At 43.6% G+C, this 22,500-nt stretch overlaps 1 protein-coding gene across 2 annotated transcripts in view; it reads left to right on the top strand.

Annotated features, from left to right (window-relative positions):
- The window catches only part of cacna1ia (calcium voltage-gated channel subunit alpha1 Ia), a 178,742-nt gene extending 166,635 nt beyond the window's left edge, over positions 1-12,107 (top strand). The window contains exons 33-36 of one of the 2 annotated variants that reach the window (XM_034089015.2): positions 4,693-4,827; positions 6,791-6,995; positions 7,501-7,736; positions 8,036-12,107. In XM_034089015.2, the coding sequence (XP_033944906.2) occupies positions 4,693-4,827; positions 6,791-6,995; positions 7,501-7,736; positions 8,036-8,764 (1,305 nt within the window). In that variant the 3' untranslated portion in view covers positions 8,765-12,107. Of the gene's footprint in view, positions 1-4,689; positions 4,828-6,790; positions 6,996-7,500; positions 7,737-8,035 lie in introns of both variants that reach the window. The other variant, XM_034089014.2, reaches the window with a different exon arrangement.
- Positions 12,108-22,500: the final 10,393 nt, after the last annotated feature.

Genomic DNA, 22,500 nt, shown 5'->3' with positions numbered 1-22,500 from the left:
GTGTGGGGATTGGAGAGGAGTGACCTTGTTTCACAGTATCTTTTGGGATATATCTGCTGAGGTAATACAGTTATTTTGGGTGTTGTGAATGCGCCACAGGCACAATGCAAATAATACAATACGATGCCTGGCCAAGAAACACAGAAATCACTCCTAAAGTATATTCCTGTTGCTGTCAGTAGTTCCTTTTGTGCCAGATTGGTTTCTGAGAAAAAAACAATCTGGCAGATGAGATTCAAGCAAGGAGGGATCCTTTAAGTCACAGTAAAAACCCTGACGGATTCAGTCTAAATTGCTTTAAACCTAATAAAACCAGAGCACAAAGCAAATGCTTACATCTTAAATTGTTTCAATAAGGTATTGAACAGCCTAATTGAGGCGATATATCAAACGTAATTGCACCACTTGCTGCGCTGAAGGCTTTAATAGTAAAATGATGTGTTACTGGCTGATGATGGTTTGAATTCATATTATCGAGGAGTCTTTTTCAAAAGAGAGCCGTGTTTAGCGGGACAGATTATCAAGAGGCATTCGTTGTGGTTTATGTACTTGATCTCTGACACAGAGAACACATTTGAGAAGCTTTCTTTTTCTTTGTTGGGGGAATCTTTGAGATTGTTCAATGTGAAATCTACACGTGTGGTGTGTATATGCATGTGTGACTGTGTGCATTTGTCTGTGAGTTCATAAAGTGTAACAGCATACCTGCGTGTGCACACTGACATAATTCTAACTCTTACGATGTTCATGCATTTCCCTGCGTGTTCTTTGTCCTCGCATGTCCGCATGTGCACCTGTTGGCACCTGCGTGCAATACTGGTCTACTGGCCTGCGTCCCGTGTGTATGTGTCCGTGTGTGTGTGTGTGTGTATGTGTGTGTGTGGGTGTGTGTGTGTGTGTGTGTGTATAGGCCAATGCTGATCAAACATGTCAGAATCTCTACTGTAAGTCACTTTGCTGCATTTAAATATACTTCCACCTTAGAATATGAAACCTTTTTATAATAAAAAAAAACCCTGTGTTGGGTCAGGGCCATTTTAGCAACCATGTGGCTAGATGCTTTTATTACCCCTTTAACAATGTCATTTAAAAAATGCTGTGTTTTTGTGGCTTGACAGCTCAGTTAGAGAAAGAGGGCAGCACTTTCAGTCGTCCATAAAGCAGCCAGACGGAGATATCAACTGATTGCAGAGTACGCACCGTCTATTGGAAAACGACGTGGTTAAGTTGCCGTGTTCAGTCAGGACATCTTACCAATGGCTACGCTCATAATTCAAAATATTCCAGGATAATTAAGTCTGGTTTTATTCGAATGTTCAGCGGTGGAAAAGAACCGGGTCAGCTTTGAAGCTCCGAAAAATACATTAGTGCTGTCACAGATGTGAGGCACACAAATCAGATTCTTGCTGTCAAATACATTTACATTTAAAAATGTTCTTGACACAGATTTGAAGATGGAGCAATCATAGAAAATGGTGAAAAACTTGATTTTCAAAATGCTTTTACCGCTTTGCCTGAAAGTGGGACTGAGTATGGATCATTCTGGAGGTGTTGGTCCATTAAGCCCGATTCTGTCTTCTGAGATGTTTGGTAAACATAACCCCAGGTGTTGGATGAAAATAAAGTAGACACATACTGTATGTCAAAATATACAATAGACGCCAGTACACATACATGCACACACAGGATGTTTTTACCAGTGTGTGTTGTGAAAAACCAATTTCTGCCTAAACCTGAATACACAAACTGACTCACATACAAGACTAACACAACCATGACGTTTTGTTGCAGATTACATGCATGCAGGGACACTCTCAGAAACATGCATCTGCTTGTACTTCCACTAACATACTCACAAAGGGCTTCATTCATTACACAATGCAGATTGTATGACAAGTGAATCAACTGTAAAGGGTATCAACTACTGTATGTGTTATTATTTCACAGTATAACTCAGTATAAATTCATCATATTGTGTATCAACTCTCCATATGTGAGGACATGTGGATTAATGAGGCCCGTTGCATGCTAATGCTAGCACACATGCAGCCGTCCCTGATTTGCATGCATGCACGCACTAACACTCAACTCCACTCGTGCTTGTATTTCGGGGTATTGTGTAAGCAGGAAATGCTGTATATAAACCACACTGTTGAACTTTCTATCCTGTGCCATTGTTGTCCATCATCAGAATGACAAAGTGCAGCGGGTCAGCTCAGAAGGAGCAACAACTGGGCTCCATACCTCCTCACCTGTCAGGCTGCTTTCTGCCTGTCTGCAGATGCTGTCAAACTATCAGTCTGTCCTACCTCCTTTACATGCTTCCTCTTTCCACGAGTCCCTTCGCCCTCTGGCTTTCCCTTTGTTTCTCTCTGCTGTATCTGACCCTGTACTGTTATCCTATCATCTCCCATGCACTTAACCATCAAACGAGCATGCTGTTCATTTATGTGTGGGAGATAGATCCTGTGTGGGGGTGTGTAATTTTTTAGACGGATGTTCTTTCACTTCTGTGTTGTGTACAATGTGTTTGATATTAAGCGGACAGGCAGACACAGCAGGACACCAGGGTGCAAAGTGTGCGTCAGGGGGAATATTCATAAAGTAGCTGCCTAATTAAGAGAGACGGACTGACTGATCTTAGTGTTCAGCGAACAGTTCAATGGATTACTGAAGGCTGTTTCCTTTTGTTCAGTAGCCATCATACATTAGCAGTAACCATGCTTTCTCTGAGTGCCGTCATGGAAGGCGGCTTCAGATTTTAGGAAGCTAAAACATATGTATTGACATCAGCAGAGCCTGCATTGGTCAGGCAAAAGATATCCCGTAATGAGAGAACTGGGGTGCACAGTCGTATTGGCAGGTTAAAGGAATGAGAAGAAATGATTTGCAGAATATACTGGAGTTTGTTTTGCTGTGGAGATGTTGTGTAGTGTGTAACATACATGTATATTACTTAAAAGCAACTATGGAATACATATTACCAAATCATTTAAATCAGCTATGTTCAAGTGGTCAGCAGTGGTCTTGAGGTCGACCTGAAAGTTATAGACAGCAAACAGGACGATGTGGAGCTGTGCTTGTTTTTGCTTCTGTATGTTGTAGAAAATGATAATGTGACTGCTCAGTCAATGTGACCCTCAGGCCCCGAGATATCAGTCAAGCTTATTATTTTTGCCAACTCACTCTATCTTCTAGTATCATTGCCTCCCAGTGGCATTGATGAAAAAAAACAATGCTTTTCCTTTTTCACTCTCAGGCTGCAATGGATATTTTCAACCGGCTCTTGCCTGAGTCCCTTAGTGAAGCCTTTAATATCTCTGCACTTACCCTGGAAGCAACTGTGTAGCGACTCCCCCTGTATTCATTGTGCCTTTTTTCATTGTCCCCCGAGGCACAGTCAAGAGCACGAGAAGTAGTTTCCATTAACTTCCAAAATAAATGTACTAACCAATGATTCCCACGGACCTTTTTCAAGCCATTCACAAGCCAACTCTGAGACACACAGAGTAAATCAGCAGACAAGGCTCTGCTCCAGGAGGGAGAGGGCCGATGAGCAGAAAGAAGACAGAAGAAGTGCAAAGTGCTCCTTTAAATTAATGAGTTGCATTACCTCTGCTTTGCTTCCTTGTCTCATTCCACCTCTCTCTCTTTCTCTATCTCTTTCTCCCCCCCCCCTTTGGGCAATGGTAATTTACTGGTGCATATCAGCCATGAATCGTTCTCTATGAACCCCCTTTCCTTTCTCACCTACGGGTACGTGTTAATTCATCGCTAACGGGCCTCACTCCATTGGATTTCACTGGGCCCGTTTTAAGTACCCTTCTTAATGCTTCTCTCTGGCTACTTATTGCTCCGTCTCTTTAAAGAAAACACTGCTTGAGCTCATCATAGCACCCCCAGAACCCTGAAGTCCACTCCAGCTCACTGTTTGCAGTGTGTTTTGAAATGTGTGAACTTTTTTTTTTTCGTAAAGGTTGCTGAACGTGTGTGAGAGTATTTCAATGATTATGAAATGCCATTACACACAGCAAACTCATTTCAATGTACACCTGTGTACACCCAAACATACTCAGTCGGCCGTAGGGGTAGAATTATGCAGCTACAACTTCACTCTTGACGGCCAGAAAGACATCTCTTCACTCTCACTACATGCACATGCACACACACCTGCTGTGTACGCACTGCTTGGATATCTGCCTCTCGCCGCTCATTCAGCCTCTCTCTCTTCACAAATGTTGCTCAATGAATGATGACAAAGCAATGTTGTTATTTTTTTTAAATCTCTCACCTTGCTCTCTTTACAAACAGGTGCCTCGGCATTTTGGCCACTTTGAATTGTCAACATCTGGTGAAGCATATCGAAAGTTGGCGGAGGTTTTACCTATGTTCTCTGTGTAGCTCATATGGGCCCGTAGGAATATCTCTATGTAAACCATAGATGAATAATGAGACATCTTCAAAACAGTGTCGCTGATCCTTTAGAGTTGTAATATCTCTGTGTAAAAAGATATAACTAAGATACTGAGGTCAGTCATGGTTGTTGTGAACAATAGAATACATCATGCAATATATTTAGCACTGATAAGACAATGCGCTATTAATTCCAGGAAGTCTCAAATGTGTGCTGCTCCTATTTCCCATCCCTTCCCGTCTTAAGACATGAATAACTGAGGTACCTTTTTGCAGCAGATCAGGATGGCAGAGATTGAGCAGGCGTCCCTGAAGTCAGAGCAAATGTCAGACAAGTCCTCGTCCCCCGCCCTGCCAGATGACCTCAGCCTGGACGAACACACCTCCTATCAGCTGCTGCCGCACGAGTGCAAGGTGGGTGTGAGCAGAGTGGGGGGGGAGAGGGGGGACGGCCTTAACTGCCTTAGATAACAAAGTGAGAGCAACACATCGGACATTTTAATTGAAACATAAAAACACATTGTATTCATACGCCTTGAGATTTATTAACATAATAAGATGTTTTATTGATCACTTTGCTTTGTGGCGATTGCAGGACGGATTGACATGGCCCTTGGGCCTTTTGTAGCGTATGTGTGCCTCAGGCCTTGAAAAGTACTGAGTACTAATAATTATATACAGTATACGCATATCCCCAGGACTCATTAACGAATGAAAAAAAGACATTGCAAGGTAATTAAAATGTTGTTAGATCCCAATGGTAATAATAAAGATTTAGTTGTATTGCCTTGCCCAGTAGTTGCTATTCATCCTGCTATAATGATGTTCATTCCAGTAACACCTCGCAGGGAGTGATTAGTGACGATGTGACCTATAGAGCCAGGGACTGAACATCTGCTTTAATGTCAGCACCTGGTTCATTTCGTTGGGCTGCACCTGCTTGTCAGATCTTCTCAGAAAGTGTTTTTGTGTTAAAAAATAAAAATAAAGTTTTAGATCAAGAAAAAGCTGCAGTAACCACTCATAATAATGCATCCTCATTTCACTTATAGTATGCCCACTAGTCTGTACTTGACAGGGTACTTTGTCCTATTGCTCCCAAAGGGGGAACACAAACAATAATATTTTCTATCCGATCATTTGTTATATTTAATCAAGGAAGCACAAAACAAATGACCATAATAAAACCTTTGGCTAGCTAGACGCTCCTGTGACAGTCCAACCCTTTGGTTCCAGAGGCCCCTTCATCTCTCTCTCTCTGTGTGTCAGTGGTTACTACCCTGTCTTTGAAGAATCCACAGGCTCATGAATAAAACGAGGCTCTCCCTACTGGCTGTCCTGGGTGGCTCTCTTGCCTCCATCTCTTACACCTTCTCCCCATGTCCACTTTATCGTGCATGCTTCTACTCTCCCAGCGTTGCCCCTCTGGTAATTGCACACCTTCTCTGCACCTCCCTCTAGCCCCTCTATCTCTTTTCCTTATCGTCCGTCCTTCCTAGATATCCTCCGCTGTAATGGGGTAATGCTGCTTGGTGAGGATAGCCAGATAAACCTGCAGTCGCCAAGCATGGCTGTGAACCCATGCTCATTAGAGAAAGGGGGATAGGGAAATAGATAAGAGGGAAAGGGGCAGGATCTAAGGTTAGGGATTTTATATGTCAAACATTGTTTGGTAAAACAGATTGCGTGTGCAAAGGTTGTCTGAGGTGGGTGTGGGTGGCTGTCCACTTGAAGGGGGCTGTTCAGTTGCGAGGACTGAACAACTCCGAGATACGACACACTAGTGGGAGCACAAAAGAGTACCCTCACACACACTCCTGTGCACGAACACGTACACATGGTTCTGCAGTCCCTTCATGATGGTAATTAAAACGTACGAGGTAAGCTTACAAATCTGAACTGCCCTAATCTACCTCCTGCTTCCACTTCCAGCTGTTGCTGCCATCACACACAGGCACATTTATATCCAAACATTAATTGTCACGTTATTTAAAATTAACATGTCAATTACAGGCTCTTTCAGCTCATAATCAGTCCTCAGCGCTTCCCTGGCACTTACAGGAAACACCAGAGGGGTGATGTGAATAAGAGGCCATGTTTGATATCGGCAAGATGCCAAAGGGTCTTCTTTCTTCTATTCCACATTTTCTGTCAGGCTTCTTCGAGCAATTATCAGAAACATAATGCTAATCCTTAACTTGTCTTGTCCTTTTGCAGAAGGGAAACGAGCTAAAGCTATGCTAATGACTTTAAGCCCGACATCTCCAAAGTGTTTTCTTAATAAATTGAGTACAAGTCCACACCTACTAGATTAACCTCTCCTGCAGATGAATTGGAAAGTACTTTCTTTAATGTCAGCTCATCTGTTCTCTTCCAGGGAAGGTGCAGCAGTGACTCCCGTAGCTCTGATGAGGCTGGAGGGGGAGGGAGTCATGCAGGAGGCCCCCCCACCCAGACGGCGGTGCAGAGCCTGGGCCAGCCCTGCAGGCCCCTCATCGCTGGGATTGATGTGGAGACTGCAATACAGGAGATGGAGATGCAAACACATCGACCACACACATGCACTCCTCACCGTAGCCCTGGTGAGTAAAACCAGATATTAATAAATATATATTCAAATATTTCAGTATTTTTACTCTACTACCAAGCTGCTTTTCAAAGGAATCTATTAATGATAAATGGATTGAAATATGCTTTTGTACCAGCAAATAACATCCATTTCTATTAAATGTCTTGCTTGGTTTTTGTGCAGCTTACAATATGTTCCAATTTCGGTGATGAGTGACATTTGGAAGACATCTTTTTAGCAAAGATTCTCTCTGGTGAATATTAAAGAAAAACACAAAATAGTTTTTTGGGAGGTGGTGGAGCTTTGTTTACCAAATAGTATCACAAATAATAGATACCCACTTGTCATTAAAACCTCAACAAATAAAATCAGTAAAAAAAAACTTTCAGAAGGCGGCACTTGGGTATGTGATTAGACTGATATATGGGACGAATACTCTTATGCTGTGGATTTCAAAAGGACAGTGGACATGATTAACATAAACTGACCCCCCCCCCCCCCCCCCCCCCCCCCCCAAGGTGGCGTTTCCAGAAGCAGCAACCAGGAAAGAAACGGAGAAGGTGGAGGAGGAGCGAGTGGCGTGTCTCCTCTCTTTCATCTGCCTGAAGAGTTCTTCCACCCCGCAGTAGCAGCCATCCCAGCACCCCCCCGCAGCAGGAGCCTACGGCTGACCAGGGGCCTCAGGCTGACCTCCCCTGCCTCCTGGGCCTCACTCCGCTCCCCAGGGGCCCACAGCAAGATGCTCTGCACACAGGTAAGACGAGAGGAGGTCAGAAAACACTAAAGAGGATGAATATAGTTGTGAGGTTCTATCGACGTCGAGGCTTGAGTCTTTACAGTAGAGTGGTGTTAATGGTGAAGCAAAAACAAAAAGATGAGGGGGAGAAATGACCGGACAACAGATGATGCTTTATCCAATATTATGATGAAAACTGCATTGGTTTAAGAGTCAGTTTATAACTATTACTGTGTGCTCTGTTAAAATAATATGTATTACTGGTTAAACATTTGTGCTTCACTTTATTTTGTCTCCTTTCCACCTCCTGTCCTCAGTACCCATCCCACAGTGACTCGTCCCTTGCTACAGGCAGCTCTGAGGGCAGCCTCCAGACCACCCTGGAAGAGGGCCTGAGCTTCAGCATCTCCCCCCCACAGAACTTGGAGTTGTCTTTGCCGATAGCTCCCTTACCACTCGTGTGCCCCCTCCCGCTGCCTGAAGACAGTACCGCCATCTCCTCCCCGGTCCAGACCCTGAGACCGCGGCCCACCCCCTCGTCGGCCCTCACCCTCCTGGCCACCAAGGGCCACCAGCGGAGCCAGAGCAGCGGCCGAGGGAGCACCAGCCCGGGCTACACCCGGGACGACTCCATCGACCCTTCAGACGAGGACCTGGGCATAGGTATTGGGTCGTCCATTGGGGGCTGTGGCTCCAGCCAAGCGGGCAACAGTGAACATTTGTCCGAGACGCTGAGCAGCTTGTCTCTCACATCCCTGCTGTCCCCCAGCTCCCTGGTGTACCCGGGGGTAGCAGTGAAGAAGTGCAACAGCACAGGCAGCCTGGACCAAGGGGGGATGCTGCTGTCGTCCCGGGGCAGGGAGGGCCGCCGGGAGATTCTGGGACTGGAGCTTATGGACCCCCAAGGCTTTTTGGCCAACCCTTGGACGGGGGTATTGGTGGATACAAGAGGAGAAGGAAGAGGGGAAATAGTAGATGGTCAGCAAGGGTTCAAAGTGAAGAGCTCAAGCCAAACAACAGTAGGGCCTTGTCGGGAAAACAGATGAAACCTACTGTGCACTCTCTCTTTGTCTCTCCATTCCTTGGATCTAAACCCATAGCTGTCCCTCTCAATCTCTCTGCTTCCATCAGTGAGAGAGAGGCTTGATGACACACGATGTCCCGTATTCCAAAACCAAACCCTCATCTTTCCCCCTCAACCCCTTTCTATACATTTGTGACAAGCCCAAGTCCTATTTTGTGCTACCGAGAGTACTGGTCTTGGTTAGGCGACGAAGGGGCCTGGCGAAGTAAAGGCCCGTGGGCTTAACTTGAAGGGGTGGACATGGAAGGTTCTGCTCACATTGGAAGACCAGGAGACCCATTTGTATCAGGGAGTCAGTAAAAGCAGAGACGAAAGAGCTTTAACTCGAAGACACAACGAGAGAGTTGCTCGACTGTAATTTTCTTTTCCTGGTGTCAGCTTGGGATCGCTGAGGTCGAAAATGCAAAAATAGAAGTACCCAAACTGAAAATAGCTCTCCATGCCAACACAGACTGTTTGGGATTGTTTATGTTTCAGAGGCAGTGCGGTAAGTAAGTGGGAGGAGGCTCGGAAGTGGCAGAATATTTTAAGGCGGAAGGAAGGAAGGCTGGCATCGGAGAAGGCAGGTCATTTGTTTGGCTGGGAATGCAGCAAGCGGATCTAATGTCCATCTGTTCTGGCAGACGGAAACAACAGGTCCTACTTTCTCTGGACCTTCTGCTGAGTTCAGCTCGGTGGAGGACAGTTCAAGAGTGAGTGCTAATGGCGTGAGTGAGAGCACTGCCTCAGGTATCCAAGGCATGAATTAGATTATTCTCAACACTTCACCATACCTCTGTATTTTTGAAACAGGAGATGGGCATCGACTGATCAAAGCTTTGTGCCTCTGTTAACTTGAGTGGCAGCGGGAAATGAAAATAAATGGACAGATTGCGGAGGTATGACCGTGCATGGAGCTATTCGTGAAATGAGTTATTTGTTCTCTCTATCTCCAGCATATCACTCACTCAAACAGGAAGACATGAGTCTGAATGAGAGCCAGGTTGGATGGAGCTTTACAAACAAAGAAGAAGAAACAATAACGTGTGCATGGGGCAGCCTTCTGTGGACCAACATGGTTCACAGTTTGACAATAAAGTGAGTCTTGAAGCACACTCCTTTTTCACTTCCTCTCACCACGCTTAAGGATTTGAGACGAATGGACAAACCCACAAGAGTTGCGAGGGACGTGGACTGCATGAGGGAATTGCATTTAACCAAGATTTTTACCTATATACAGAAGTGTATCAAGATGTCAGTGTTGGGTGATAACCATGTGATTTATATTCCACTATTTTTGTAGAAAAAGAGAATAGGCACGTGCAAGTGTTGCCGTTACTTAATCCCTATTTCATTTAACCCATACGATCTCTTTAACTTGTTGTCTAGGACTTTTTGTCTGCCAGTGGCTTCCAGTTTTATAACATTTTTTAAAGTGTGGACGGTGTATAAAACAACGAAGCAAAAAATGTCAAATGAACTTTGTGCGCTGAAGAGATTGTTCCCTCCAGCACATTTCTCTTTGGGGACACTGGTTCCTCATGGATTTTTTTTCTCAGACGTTGGAGTCCCAGGGGACGACCAGAGATGCGAACAGCCATATTCACTCAGCACATGAGGATCGTTCTAGCTCACAGACATTCCTTGCTGCACACAGGGAACTTTGTTTGCTTTTAGCCTCCTATGCTAAAAGAAAAAGAAACCTTGAATAGCGGGAACCATCTCTATGAAAGCTTTAATTTGAGAGTTACTCCACAACATATCAATTATGGACACATTAGTGTTCTTTAAGCATGGTTCTGGGATTGCAATACAGTATGCTTTTTCTTGAAATGACCCTGATGCACTCATCTTCTCTTCCCCATCTCCTCACACATACAGTATGTTGTAGCAACCCTTACACACACCATGTGTTTGTTATCAAAAACTGACACTGTAATAATGAACAAAACATTGCATCTTTTAATGCAAGCTTATTTTGCTTCTCGCTCCATCCCAAAAGGACATGCTCATATTTTAGCCTGATATTTAGAGGTAGACTGTTGTATCCCCAGTGTTTTGATCATTACCTTACTTTTTTAAATTTCTCAAAAAAGAATTAGGTGATGTGAGAAAATCTGAGGGATTGACCTTTTGTACCATGCAAAATCACTTTGATGTGTGTGTGTGTGTGTGTGTGTGTGTGTGTGTGTGTGTGTGTGTGTGTGTGTGTGTGTGTGTGTGTGTGTGTGTGTGTGTGTGTGTGTGTGTGTGTGTGTGTGCGTGCGTGCGTGCGCGCGCGCGCGCGCGTGCGTGCGTGTGTGCGTTTATGACTTTGGGTGAAGAGTTGCCTTTTCCTGAAGTCTCCCGTTTGTCAGTGAGAATCCCTGAGATTAAAGTTTTGATGAGGGAAAAACACGAAGCAACCAAGGGCTGTTTTAGCTTCAAATCTATATCCTAACAAATCCTCATGTCATATGACATCAGAGGTTAAAGCCTGATTACGCAGCAATAAATGTTCTATGTGTATGCCCTGAGTAAATGATGTCAATGTGATTTTTATCTCCTCAGAACACAACAGTATTCATTACTGTCTGTTTTTGCATCTACTTGTCTGAAACAACAACCAATCAGATAGCACCTCTGCCCTCTCGAAGACCAATCAGTAGTGAGATGGGCTACAATTGGACGACATGAACAATTGAGGTTATTGAACTCAGGTCGGGGGGGAAAAAACACTGGTACATTTTTAACGATAGCTGTGAAGGTGTGCTCAGACTGAAATCGGAGAAAATGTTCAACTCGCTTTATTCGCACAAATGTTACTGCTGGAGTGTTTAACCACGCCTAACAGCCAACGCACCCAGAGTCCAGATGTTAGCTGAAACTACCTAACAGTGCGTGTGAGCAGAGTGTGCCTTTGTACAGTAGGTGTGTGCTCCAGCTCTGAATCGGATTGGTTTGGAAACTTGATCTCAAGCTGTTTCTGTTCTTTCCTCCGGACTCTCTTTGTCTCTGTATGTTCATAAAGTGGAGTGCAATAGCTCGGGTTTAAGCACACACTTTCTGCGGCATTTTCAACCTGTGTGGACGTGTTGTTGCTTCAGTTCACGCTGCCTTGAGTAAACTACCTTGTCCATTGAATTTGTATGCAATCACGCCGCCTCTGAAATTTGCTCCGCCTTCCGTCTGAACACACCTTAAGAGTGTACAATTCACATTTGTACATATCTTTGTATTTTTGATCTGCATGTGTGCATTGCTGCCAGTGACCCTGATTATATCATTAGTATGCATTTCATAAAATTGTACAAAGTTAAAGGGAATGCCCCGGTGTTTTTTGACTGCTGCTATAAATCCACAACAAAATATCAAATGGTAAAAAAAAAAGTTTTGTTCCAACACATTCACACGATTAATATTTCAAATTACGTTCATGGTAAGTCAGAAACAGCTGATTCTATATCATTAAACGTGTTGTGTTAATACGTATCTGATACAAAGAGAGTCATGACTGTATGAGGCAGGGAAAGGAAAGACAGGGACACAAAAGCAGGAAGTTTAGCGAGTTGACAGCTGGACAACAGACAGTGTGAGAGACTGAGGTAGAGATGCTGCCGGAGCGGGAGACTTCTCCAGACAGCTTGTCATCAGCAGCCTCCCCAGCAGAGCCGCCGGCGCAAGAGAGCACATTATACATGCACGCTGAACTCCGAGGTGTTGTTTACCTCACACCCACAACCAACCAGCCCTCCACCTCATCTGACCTCTCAAAACCAGAACTCCCTCCCTGCAGGCCCCCTGTCCTTCAAATGTCACGGCAGGAGGGTGTGTGGTGAGCGGTAAGTGTTCCTGTGTCTCTAAAACTGTGAGTTGTGGGTGTGTATGCAAGCACAAACAAGTATTTGTGAATAGATACTTCATTGCAGTTTATTTTGCAAGGTCTAAGAAGTCACATCTCAAATGTTTTGGGAATTGTCAATGATTTGCCGTCCATCACCTGAAGACAACAACTGACAACCTGCAACACACTGTAAACGGTCAGTAGCCTCTTCGGGCTTCTGTGCTGATTTGCTCCCAAGGCAACACACAAAGTGCCTTGAGACAATAAGCTCCCTTGGCTACAAGATAATAACCTCACCTGAACTGCATGAAAACCTTAAATATGCCCTTGCTTTTTAAAGCTCACATTTTTAAATGTTAAAATGGGGAACAAATGCATGGACCAATGTGATTTTTAATTAGGTTAATACAGGCGTCTTTTCAAAGAAGGAAAAAACTCCACTCGAGATATTAGGTCAAACTTATAGCTGGAAGATCAAGAGAAATACTTTGCTGTCAAAGTAAATCCTACCCAGAAGTTGTGTCAAACATAACTCTGATAAACAAGGTTCGTAGATGTAGATGTCTCATTAATGTGTTTGTCTCTGGGCTCAAGAGGCAGTAACTGGCAGCTTCTGACAACATCCAACTTGTTTTAATGCGTTTTTGCTATTTCCTTTGGGAAGTGTGAAAAAACAAAAGTGAGTAAATTAGCAGTTGTTTTTAGTGCTCTGTCACCTAATAAATTGGCAGTGTCTTTGATGTGTTTGGAGGTGATGTTTTAAGGCAAGGAACGACCATAAAACAGTGATATATAAAGCTAGTATTGTGTTGACATAATGTGCTCACAGGATTTCTTGGTATTCAACCTGGAATTATTACAGAGAAATGTTGCTTCACGTTGTAGGGTGGAAAAGGGAAGTGAAATGTGTTTAATTTACTGATGCAGGTGTCTGGTATTATTATTGAAAGAATCATTTTTGCCCACTGCTCTTGAAGTAACAGATTGTTTTTACTGCTGCCCATTTAAACACAACAGTCAGACAAACCTGCAGTCACACCCAGGGGTGGACTGGCCATTGGGAATACCGGGTGGGCCGGTGCTGTGTGTGGGCCGGAGGGCCACAAAAAAAAAAGATTCTTTTTTTTGTCCTGTTTTATTGCAAATTCTACCGGCCCACATTTGTAAGTGTTCCGGCCCAGATTTTAAAGTAAGTTAAATAAAGTCCGCCAACTCGCGCGGAGTAAATTGCACAGACAGCAGTTAGTAAGATTGATTTCAGCAGTCACTTGTCTGGAAATACCGAAGACTAGAAACGGTTTGAAAACGTTTGTCACGTAGTGATCATCTTCTCAATAGAACATCTTTGATAATGTCTTCTGGCCAATCAGAATCAAGATAACGACGTGGTGTTGTTGCAGGAAGTCCCGACGGAGAATATTTTTGCTGTAGTTGCAGTACATCTCTATATTCATCGATACAACATTACGTGTTGATAGAAATCAACACGTAATTAAATAAGACCCCACGGTTTGATGATTGATGTGTGGGCTGTCTTTCATTTTGACACACAGAACAATGGGGGCAATCCACCCTTATCCACAATGTAAAGTAATTCACAGCCTCTTCCCTCTTCTCTCTGTGAGGAGCAGCAGGTTCAGCTTTCAGAACAAAGTAACAAAAAACTGAAATGGCATTCATTTTTCTTAAATATGTTGTGTCGTAATAGATTTATTTATTTTTCTTCTCAAGAGAGTACCAGAATGTGTATTTTATGTTAATATTTCAAAAAATCTCCTGGGGGAGAATCTCCCCAGACCCCCCTGCAGGCGTTGGGTTTTCAGCATGTCAGCTCTTTCACAATTCAGTTTTCCCGGGAAATGTACGTTTCGGGGTGGGCCCGCCCTGGTACATCAAATGCCCGCCCAGAGACGTATGTCTGCCGCCGGGTCTGAGCCCAGCCCAGCCGTTTTAATAGGCCACCTTTGTTCTATCTATCAGTTTCAATTGTACACGGGGTTCAGGGGGAGTGGCTGTACGGCTGTACCCGTAGGATAGAAAAGTGGGAAGTGACGTCGGACTCAGAGGTCGCGCGGCTGTAGAGAAGACCGTGTTGCCCACATTCTGTTACTGAGTTTAGGCTAGTTAGCTAGCAGGTTTATTGTTTTGGGTGCAGTCACTTTTGCCTCCACTTGCTGTTCAAATAAATGTTGAAAGAAAAAGTAAATCTGTTTACAGTTCTGTTTTATATGGGTGTAGAAGAAGAAGAAGAAGAAGAAGAAGAAGAAGAAGAAGAAGAAGAAGAAGAAGAAGAAGAAGAAGAATTGGGAGGGATGAAACCCTCTTTAATGGTCACACATGCAGAGCACACAGCACACACAGTGAAATGTGTTCTCTGCTTTTAACCCATCCTAGTAGGAGTCTAGTACTAGGAGCAGTGGGCAGCTATTGTACAGGGGCCCAGGGAGCAATGGGAGTGAGGGGGGAAGGGGGATGTCCAGTGCCTTGCTCAAGGGCGCCACGGCAGGGCAGGAGGTGAACTGGGACCTCTCCAAGTAGAAGTCCACACTCCAAATGTAGGTCTGGTCGGGGACTTGAACCGGCGACCCTACGGCTCACAGTCCAAGCCCCTACTGACTGCCATAGATTTAGTCCCTAATTTTGCTCTCAAAGTGCACCAGATTGATGCATTTAACTTCAACATTTTAAAAAAAATCTTCCCGGGGGAGCTTCAATCAAATCAAGTTATATTTATATAACACATTTATAAACTATTTTTGGTCGAGCCAAAGTGCTGTACATATAATAAAAATAGCCTACAGTAGAGACACTTTACAGCAAATACAACAGCACAGATTGTACAGAATATCAGTATGAGAAAAACGACACCCTCTGTCCTTAGACCCTCTGTCCTTAGACCCTCACATCGTACAAATAAAAACTTCCAGAGAAAACCCACAGTTTAAGGGGAACATGGGAGAAACCTCAGGGAGAGCAACAGAGGATGGATCCCTCTCCCAGGACGGACAGACGTGCAATAGATGCCGTGTGTAAATCGAAGAGATAATACATTTTACAGCATATAGACCGAATGTTAGGAAATGCATGTGTCTGTAATAAGAAGATGAATCCACGAGCATGTCAGCTACAACCCTGTGGAAGCCATCAGGGAAGCAGCATGACGAGACCCAAGGCAGGACCGCAGAGACAGGTTCAGCCACGACCCGAAGTCCACGATTTAATCCAGAACTCAGGATAGAGGATCCAAGACACAGGACTACAGCAAGAGGATCCGCCTCGACTCCGGATCCCGGCGTAGATATAGATACAAAACAAGAAAAAAGATTTGGCTGGGTTAATCGGAACAAGAGAATACACAGACAGAGAGGGAACAGGTCATTGGATAAAAGTTATTCTTGATAACCCTCTAGAAAGATCTCATGAACTTCCCCACTCAATCTATCAAGACCCGAGCAGTTCTATTAGATATAGGATAAGAAACAGAGATAGGGAGCACAACATCCTATCTCTTCGTTAGATGCACTCCCCCAGCTTGCCCCTGGACCCCCCTAGAGGAGACCCACACCCCCTGTTAAATTGTCTCATCCACATTGAGGATGCTTCCTACGCCCATGTTTTATTCCATGTGTCAAGTCAGACAAATTGGGTCAAAATGTTATTGCATCAATGATCTGTTAACATTAAAATCACTAAATATATGCTGTAACTATTTTGAGTAATGGTCCAAAATAACATGCATAGGGTTTTTTGTTAAGTAACATACTTTCGTCGCCGGCCGGCCGATACATGCCGCGCATTAAGTGGGCCTGTCTGTCAATTCATCCCTGGGCCACTGTTTCCCCCCAGTCCGCCCCTGGTCACACCTGAGTCTCTCATTACATTCATCAAGGCCGTGTATAGGAACCAGCTCCTGTCAGCTGTCAGGGCTAAATGCTCAGGGAGTTGTCCAGGCCCACCGATTGTATCACGGCTCTTGGGGGAGAGTCAGATAAAGGCATGGTTGTGAAGGTGGCACAATAAAAGGATGAATAAGGTGGCACCTAAATTAACTCTCTATATAAGATTCAGAGGAAACGGCTGTCAATCTCCAGATGGCATTGAAATCCTGTCCCTTTGCCCCTTGATGTCCTAAATGATCTTTTTTTGGTTGCCTGCCTTGTCAAGATGACATATTAGCCATAAATACATTCACCTGTGGACAGTTATTTAACATCATCAAGTGAAAGGTCATCCGTGACGTGCCCTTTGTTGGCTCAACCACAGGGTTTCCCTAAGGGACCATTCATAAATTACCGTTGAATGACACATAGTGTTAGGAGATTTAGTGGACAACTCGTCCGCTTTCTTAAATCTCCTCGCGTCCCTACACAAGCCGTTATCTTACATGAAGGAAACCCAGAGCATACAAGTAACCGTTTAACAATAATCCACTTTAATGGTAATATACAATGCAATACAATCAAATACATTACCATACACAACCATATCGTATCATATGTGCAATGTCAGGAGTTTGGCCTACTCCTGGCTCCTGCCCACAGGCCGCCACAACCTTCCAGTCCGAGCGACGCGAGGAGAGAGAGAGAGAGAGAGAGAACAGCAAGCCGGATAGGCTTTCATACCAAATGATACAGGAGGGGGTGGAGTTTAAGGACAACTGGTCCAGTCATCTCAAACAAACACCTCTGACCCTCACTGTCTCCTATTTCTGCAGCCTCTGCAGCATCCACACATCCCCCCCATCACATTCCAGAGACCACAGCGGGGTCTTGTTCCAGCTCCCCCACAGCAATAAAATCCTTAACAGCCCTTCACAGTTTGCATGAATACATACAAATATTTCCTTACAATTCCCTCTTTTGCACTCTTAAAAAAGAGAGTGCAATTTACACAAGGCACTTGCAAAAAACTGCATCCTTGTCTGCTGAGTCTCCATACTTTTTATTCTCAGTGTCCACAGTGAAGGGCACTCCGTCCAGGCTCTCGTTGCAGATGACGCAGCGGAAGCAACCGGGGCGGTAAGACTTCCCCAGGGCCTGCCGGCCTGCATGTCCATGATTAGATGTCCACCTGCGTTGCACTTGTCTGCAGACTGCTGGAACCCAGAGTACAGAAAGTCCTCTTCACAGAAAACCCTTCCTGCGTCATAGTAGAACGCCTTCCCTCTCAGCCTTCGACTACAGGCGCTGCAGGTGAAGCAGCTGTCATGGTAGAGGCTGCCCATAGCTTGGCAGGCCTGGCTGGCTCCATACACCGTCTTGTTGCACTTAACCCACACTCCTGTTTCAGCGGAGAGTGGAGTCCCCTGTGATCCGCTGACGGCGGCTTCTGGGCTAGAGAGATGTCTTCCTTCTCCTCCGGCTTGCTGATGGCGGCTTCCGAGTCGATGCTGAATAGATGTCCTCCCGATCTTCCTTCTCCGGTCCGATGATGACAGCATCCGAGTCGACCTCCATGATGAGAGCCCGATCCGTCCTGATGTCGTCTAGGGTCCTCGCAGGTGTTTTCCCCCGCCGCACACTGGCTCCGCACAGTGGTACCAGTTGTCCCCCTTTCCTTGTAGGCGGACGGCATGGGATGTCCTCTGGGTCACTCGGTCGGGGCCGGAGAGCCTGGGGTTGACAGTCAGCCTCCTGCGTCTCGGGTCCCCCTTTTGGCATCCACAACCTGTGTGGAGAAATCTGATACAAATCCCTCAAGCCTACGCTCCGGGCTCTGGGGCCCTCGGCTGTTTGACCCACCAGTGCGTGGCAACTTGGAGCCTGTTGGTGGGGTGTCTTAAAACAACAGACGTGTGTGCACAGGTTTTCTAAATTAATTGTGCTGCTTCAGAATCTTGGACTGTGCCCACTAAATAAGAACCCCAACATCTTTAGGTAAACTAAATAACATATTTCAATAGCTCTGAATTTCTGACAAGCATCTGTATTTATTTAAATGAAATCCCTGAGATCCCATTAAAAATCTAAAATATGATTTGAACTGCTAATGTTTCTGGTAAAGAAACACACTAATCTTATGGATTCAAAAACAACCAAAATCACAATACTAACAAAGTGAATGGCTTCCTGGTGATACTGCTTCTACCCGTCAGTTCTTAGATATTATCCTACTAAAAAATGAATACAAAATTCCAACAAACTGTCATCAAATGTCTTTCTATTACAAATGTAGATGAAATGTATATCCCCATAATGACCTAAACAATAAAGTCTATGGCTTTTACTTCTTTTCCAGGCTAGTTACATGATGTTGTCTGTTGAAACATTACTCACCGGTCAGCCTCTCCAGCATTCCATTCTGGACTTACATCTCTCTCAGCAGCCCCTTGGCCACTGATTCTCTATCTGTGTTACCTGCTATAACTCAATCAATATTAGAGACATGTCAACATTCATCAAACAGTGTGTTATCCCCAAATATGGAGCAGGTCAATTCTAAAACTGTCAATCAATGGTCAGATTGAACAATCGAGTTGTGCCAGCCGGTTCCTTTCAGTCCCTAAATGAAAAATGTACATTGTAAAGTTTACACTCCCCCTTTTTTACACATTCTCATGTGTAAACAAAAACCTGTATGGGAAGAAAACCTTCAGGTCATAATGGATTATAAGACAATACCAAACATTTTTCCCAGTAAACACTTGAGAGTGTTTCTCTCCATCATTCAGTCCTAAAAGAAACAGAATTCCAAATGTCATAGTTTGAGTTTCACATTCTTCAAACCGCCACCTCCTGTGGGAGTGAAACATCATGAAGCAGATTAGATACGGTTTCCCCTTTTGTGCAATGTTAGGAAACCTCTCATTTCACACATTATTATCACCCAAAAATAATGTGTTAGTCCAAAACATGCTTGATTAGTCATCGTTTTAAATCATGCAGTTGCACTGATCAGGTGCAGACATACACACACTAACACTCACACTGTCAGGTTGTAAAGTCAGGTTTGGTCAGGTTCACCGCAGAGTCAGTCATTGACAGTGCCTTCCCAAGTTACCCTGTCGGTCAGTTGGTCTCAGTCTTTTTGGCCATGTGTCGTGCTCTGCAGAGACTATGATGTTCCAGCACAGGCCAGCATCCTCCGTCTATACAAATCTGTATATATGGAGCGCCATCATTTATTAATTCACAATTACAACTATAATGTTCAAGATATCTCCAACCCCTCCTTGCTGTTTCCCACATTCCCTGAAAAGTGTCTAGCCAAAAAAATGTCACTTCCTTATTGTACTATTACTATTACTGCAATTCATTTACACCTAATTAGTATTAAAATGACTAATAGATCTATTTCAGAAACATGTGTACATCACTATCTTGTGTCAAAACATTACTAGGATCTGTAAAGATCTGCTATTTATTCCATAACTCATTCTATCAATTTATCTTCAATTCTGGTGCACTTAAAGAACAATGTTACCCTCTTTAACAATGCGTGGAACTCTGGGTGTCTGAACATGAAACCAGTACCTCAAATTGAAATACTATATTTTGTTTAGAACCAGCTTTCCCTTCAACATGACCTATATAAATAAATATGTATCTGATCTTATAGAGCTGTTACTAAAACTCTCCCTTTGAACTGATCAATACTGTAACAAATTAAAACACTACCAAATTCAAACACGAATAAAAAGTCCAGTGCATACTTCCTTCATGCCCCCCCCCCTTTTTTTTTTTTTTAGTGTGTATTAGACTGATTTTCCACTTCCCTTTAATAGTTCCCCTCTTTTCCGCTATTTTTATTTACCACTTGACTAATTTATGGTCCATACATCTTCTTATCTTCACTTATTTATCAAGTCAATTCAAGTTCTTTACAATACATTAGTAGATACCTTGTGGAGTCTTCACAATAACTAATCCCCTCTAGGATATGAAATCCATTCATCTTCAAGCAGATACTATGTCCTTATTTATGTTTTGTTCACGATAACAATGGTATAACAACCACACGTCTTCAATTCTGGTCCACCTAAAAACCAATGTTAAACTCTTTAGCAGTGTGTGGAACCCTGGATGTCCGAACATGCAACCATTACTCCCTCCTTTATCAAGGATTTAAAAACAGAAGTCATTTCATATTTCCTATGGTAATAACTATGCTACAATGGTGAAATCAATTATTTAGATTGGAATACGATATCTGGCTTGGCACCAGCTCTCCCTTTAACATTATCCATACAGATAAAGATTTGTCTTATAGAGTGGTTCCTAAAACTATCCCACTACTTTATTCACACGTGAATAAAAAATGTCAAAGAATATTTTGTTAACCTGATGAAAAGATTGAAGAATATGGTTGTACTCTGAACCCTCAGTGTGTTCTCATTTTACTCTAATAGTTTACTGCTATATTTAATTTAATAAATCTTCCTGTCTTTACGTATTTATGCTTTAAATGTGCGTTTTGTGAATAAGTGTGTTTATGTGTAAACTCACTCATTCCCGTTTTCCTTTTCTCCTCCTCTGGTTTTCTCAAGCCGTGACCCCGGCCTCCTCACTTCTAATCGACCATGCCAACTCCTCTGATTCTGTGTTCTCTTCAGTCCATCAGCTGTAACTTCATCCGCTGTCAGCCATTGGCCCAGTTACATCTGCATGCCCCATCATGCTAATGTTCTTGCACTGCTTTGCCTTTACAGTCTCCCTGCTGTTTTTATGGAGGGCGGATTCTGCTCTCATGTCCCACACTTTGCTCTTGTGCTCAGCTTGGAACTTCATGGTCCCGTCTGAGGGACTGATGAGCGTAGATTTCTGCCCGTCAGCATGCTGTTTGGTTCTGGATGCCACAGGTGGAGATAGTTCTGGCTGCAGTCTTGTTGTTGTTGTTTCAGCTCTGGTTCTCTGTCTGTTCGACGGAGAAGGAGGAGTCTCCTGTTGGGTTAGGTCTTTTGTCTGCTTGGAGGGTCGGGATCGTAGCCTTTTCTAACTCAGAGGGGGAGTCCAGGTCTCGGGACGCATTACCTATAAAAAATCTAGCACACTGAGGTTAAATAAATCCAACCCTTTCCACTCTGACTCTTTGTAATCATACTATCTGTCTTAATTGTTAAATGCCATCTAAACAACCTAATTGATGTCTACAAATGATATTACAAAAACTCACTCCAAAAATTGTTTCATCCATTGCTACATATTTACCCAACATAACTCTTTCAGGAAACCATTTTCTCCTATACATTGAAAAACGTACATGTTTCCAGCATCACATATTCCACACACCACGAAAGAACATCTACATATTTTCTCCAATATTTTAAGCTAGTTTCCATAACAAGATTATCATGTGTGACATAATAATCAGATGTCTTGTTTGCTAACCAAGAATATTAAACTTTAAAATCTCTTTTGGCCAGTTGAAGTCCTGCTTACTTCATCCTTAAACTCTTCTTTAATTTGAAACCAAAAAAGGTCTTCCTTCTCCACCATGATCCTATCTCTATATCAAAGTCCAGACAAACTGATGATTTATCTTTATAAACCATGAGGAATGACTCATAAAACACTATTCTCCCTTACTTCAGTTCTAAATCAAATGAGCCAGACAGGAAACCCCCTTTAACCACTTGAAATTGTTTATCTAAGTTGTGTTGCAAGCAGGTTAGATCTGTAATGAATTAAAATCAATATTTAAAGACGCAATATAAGTTAAATATATTGTTAAGGTAATTACTGTTTTATTGTGAAGGCATCTCTGGCGAACAGCGGCCTTTGGCTTTTATTTTGAAAGGCCGTTCCGGAACAGCCGTGTTTCTAGAAACACGGCAAGTTGACAATCGTTCTAATGCATTAACTATAGTCGTGAAAGAGACAAGGAGGGGGAAGGCGTGTGGAAGCAAGCAATGAACTGAAAATGCCACCAATCCTCTGTTTTAACGTGATGGCGGACAT

This window comes from Pseudochaenichthys georgianus, chromosome 8, assembly GCF_902827115.2.
Source record: "Pseudochaenichthys georgianus chromosome 8, fPseGeo1.2, whole genome shotgun sequence".
NCBI lineage: Eukaryota > Metazoa > Chordata > Actinopteri > Perciformes > Channichthyidae > Pseudochaenichthys > Pseudochaenichthys georgianus.
This window is presented reverse-complemented; position numbering and strand designations above follow the sequence as displayed.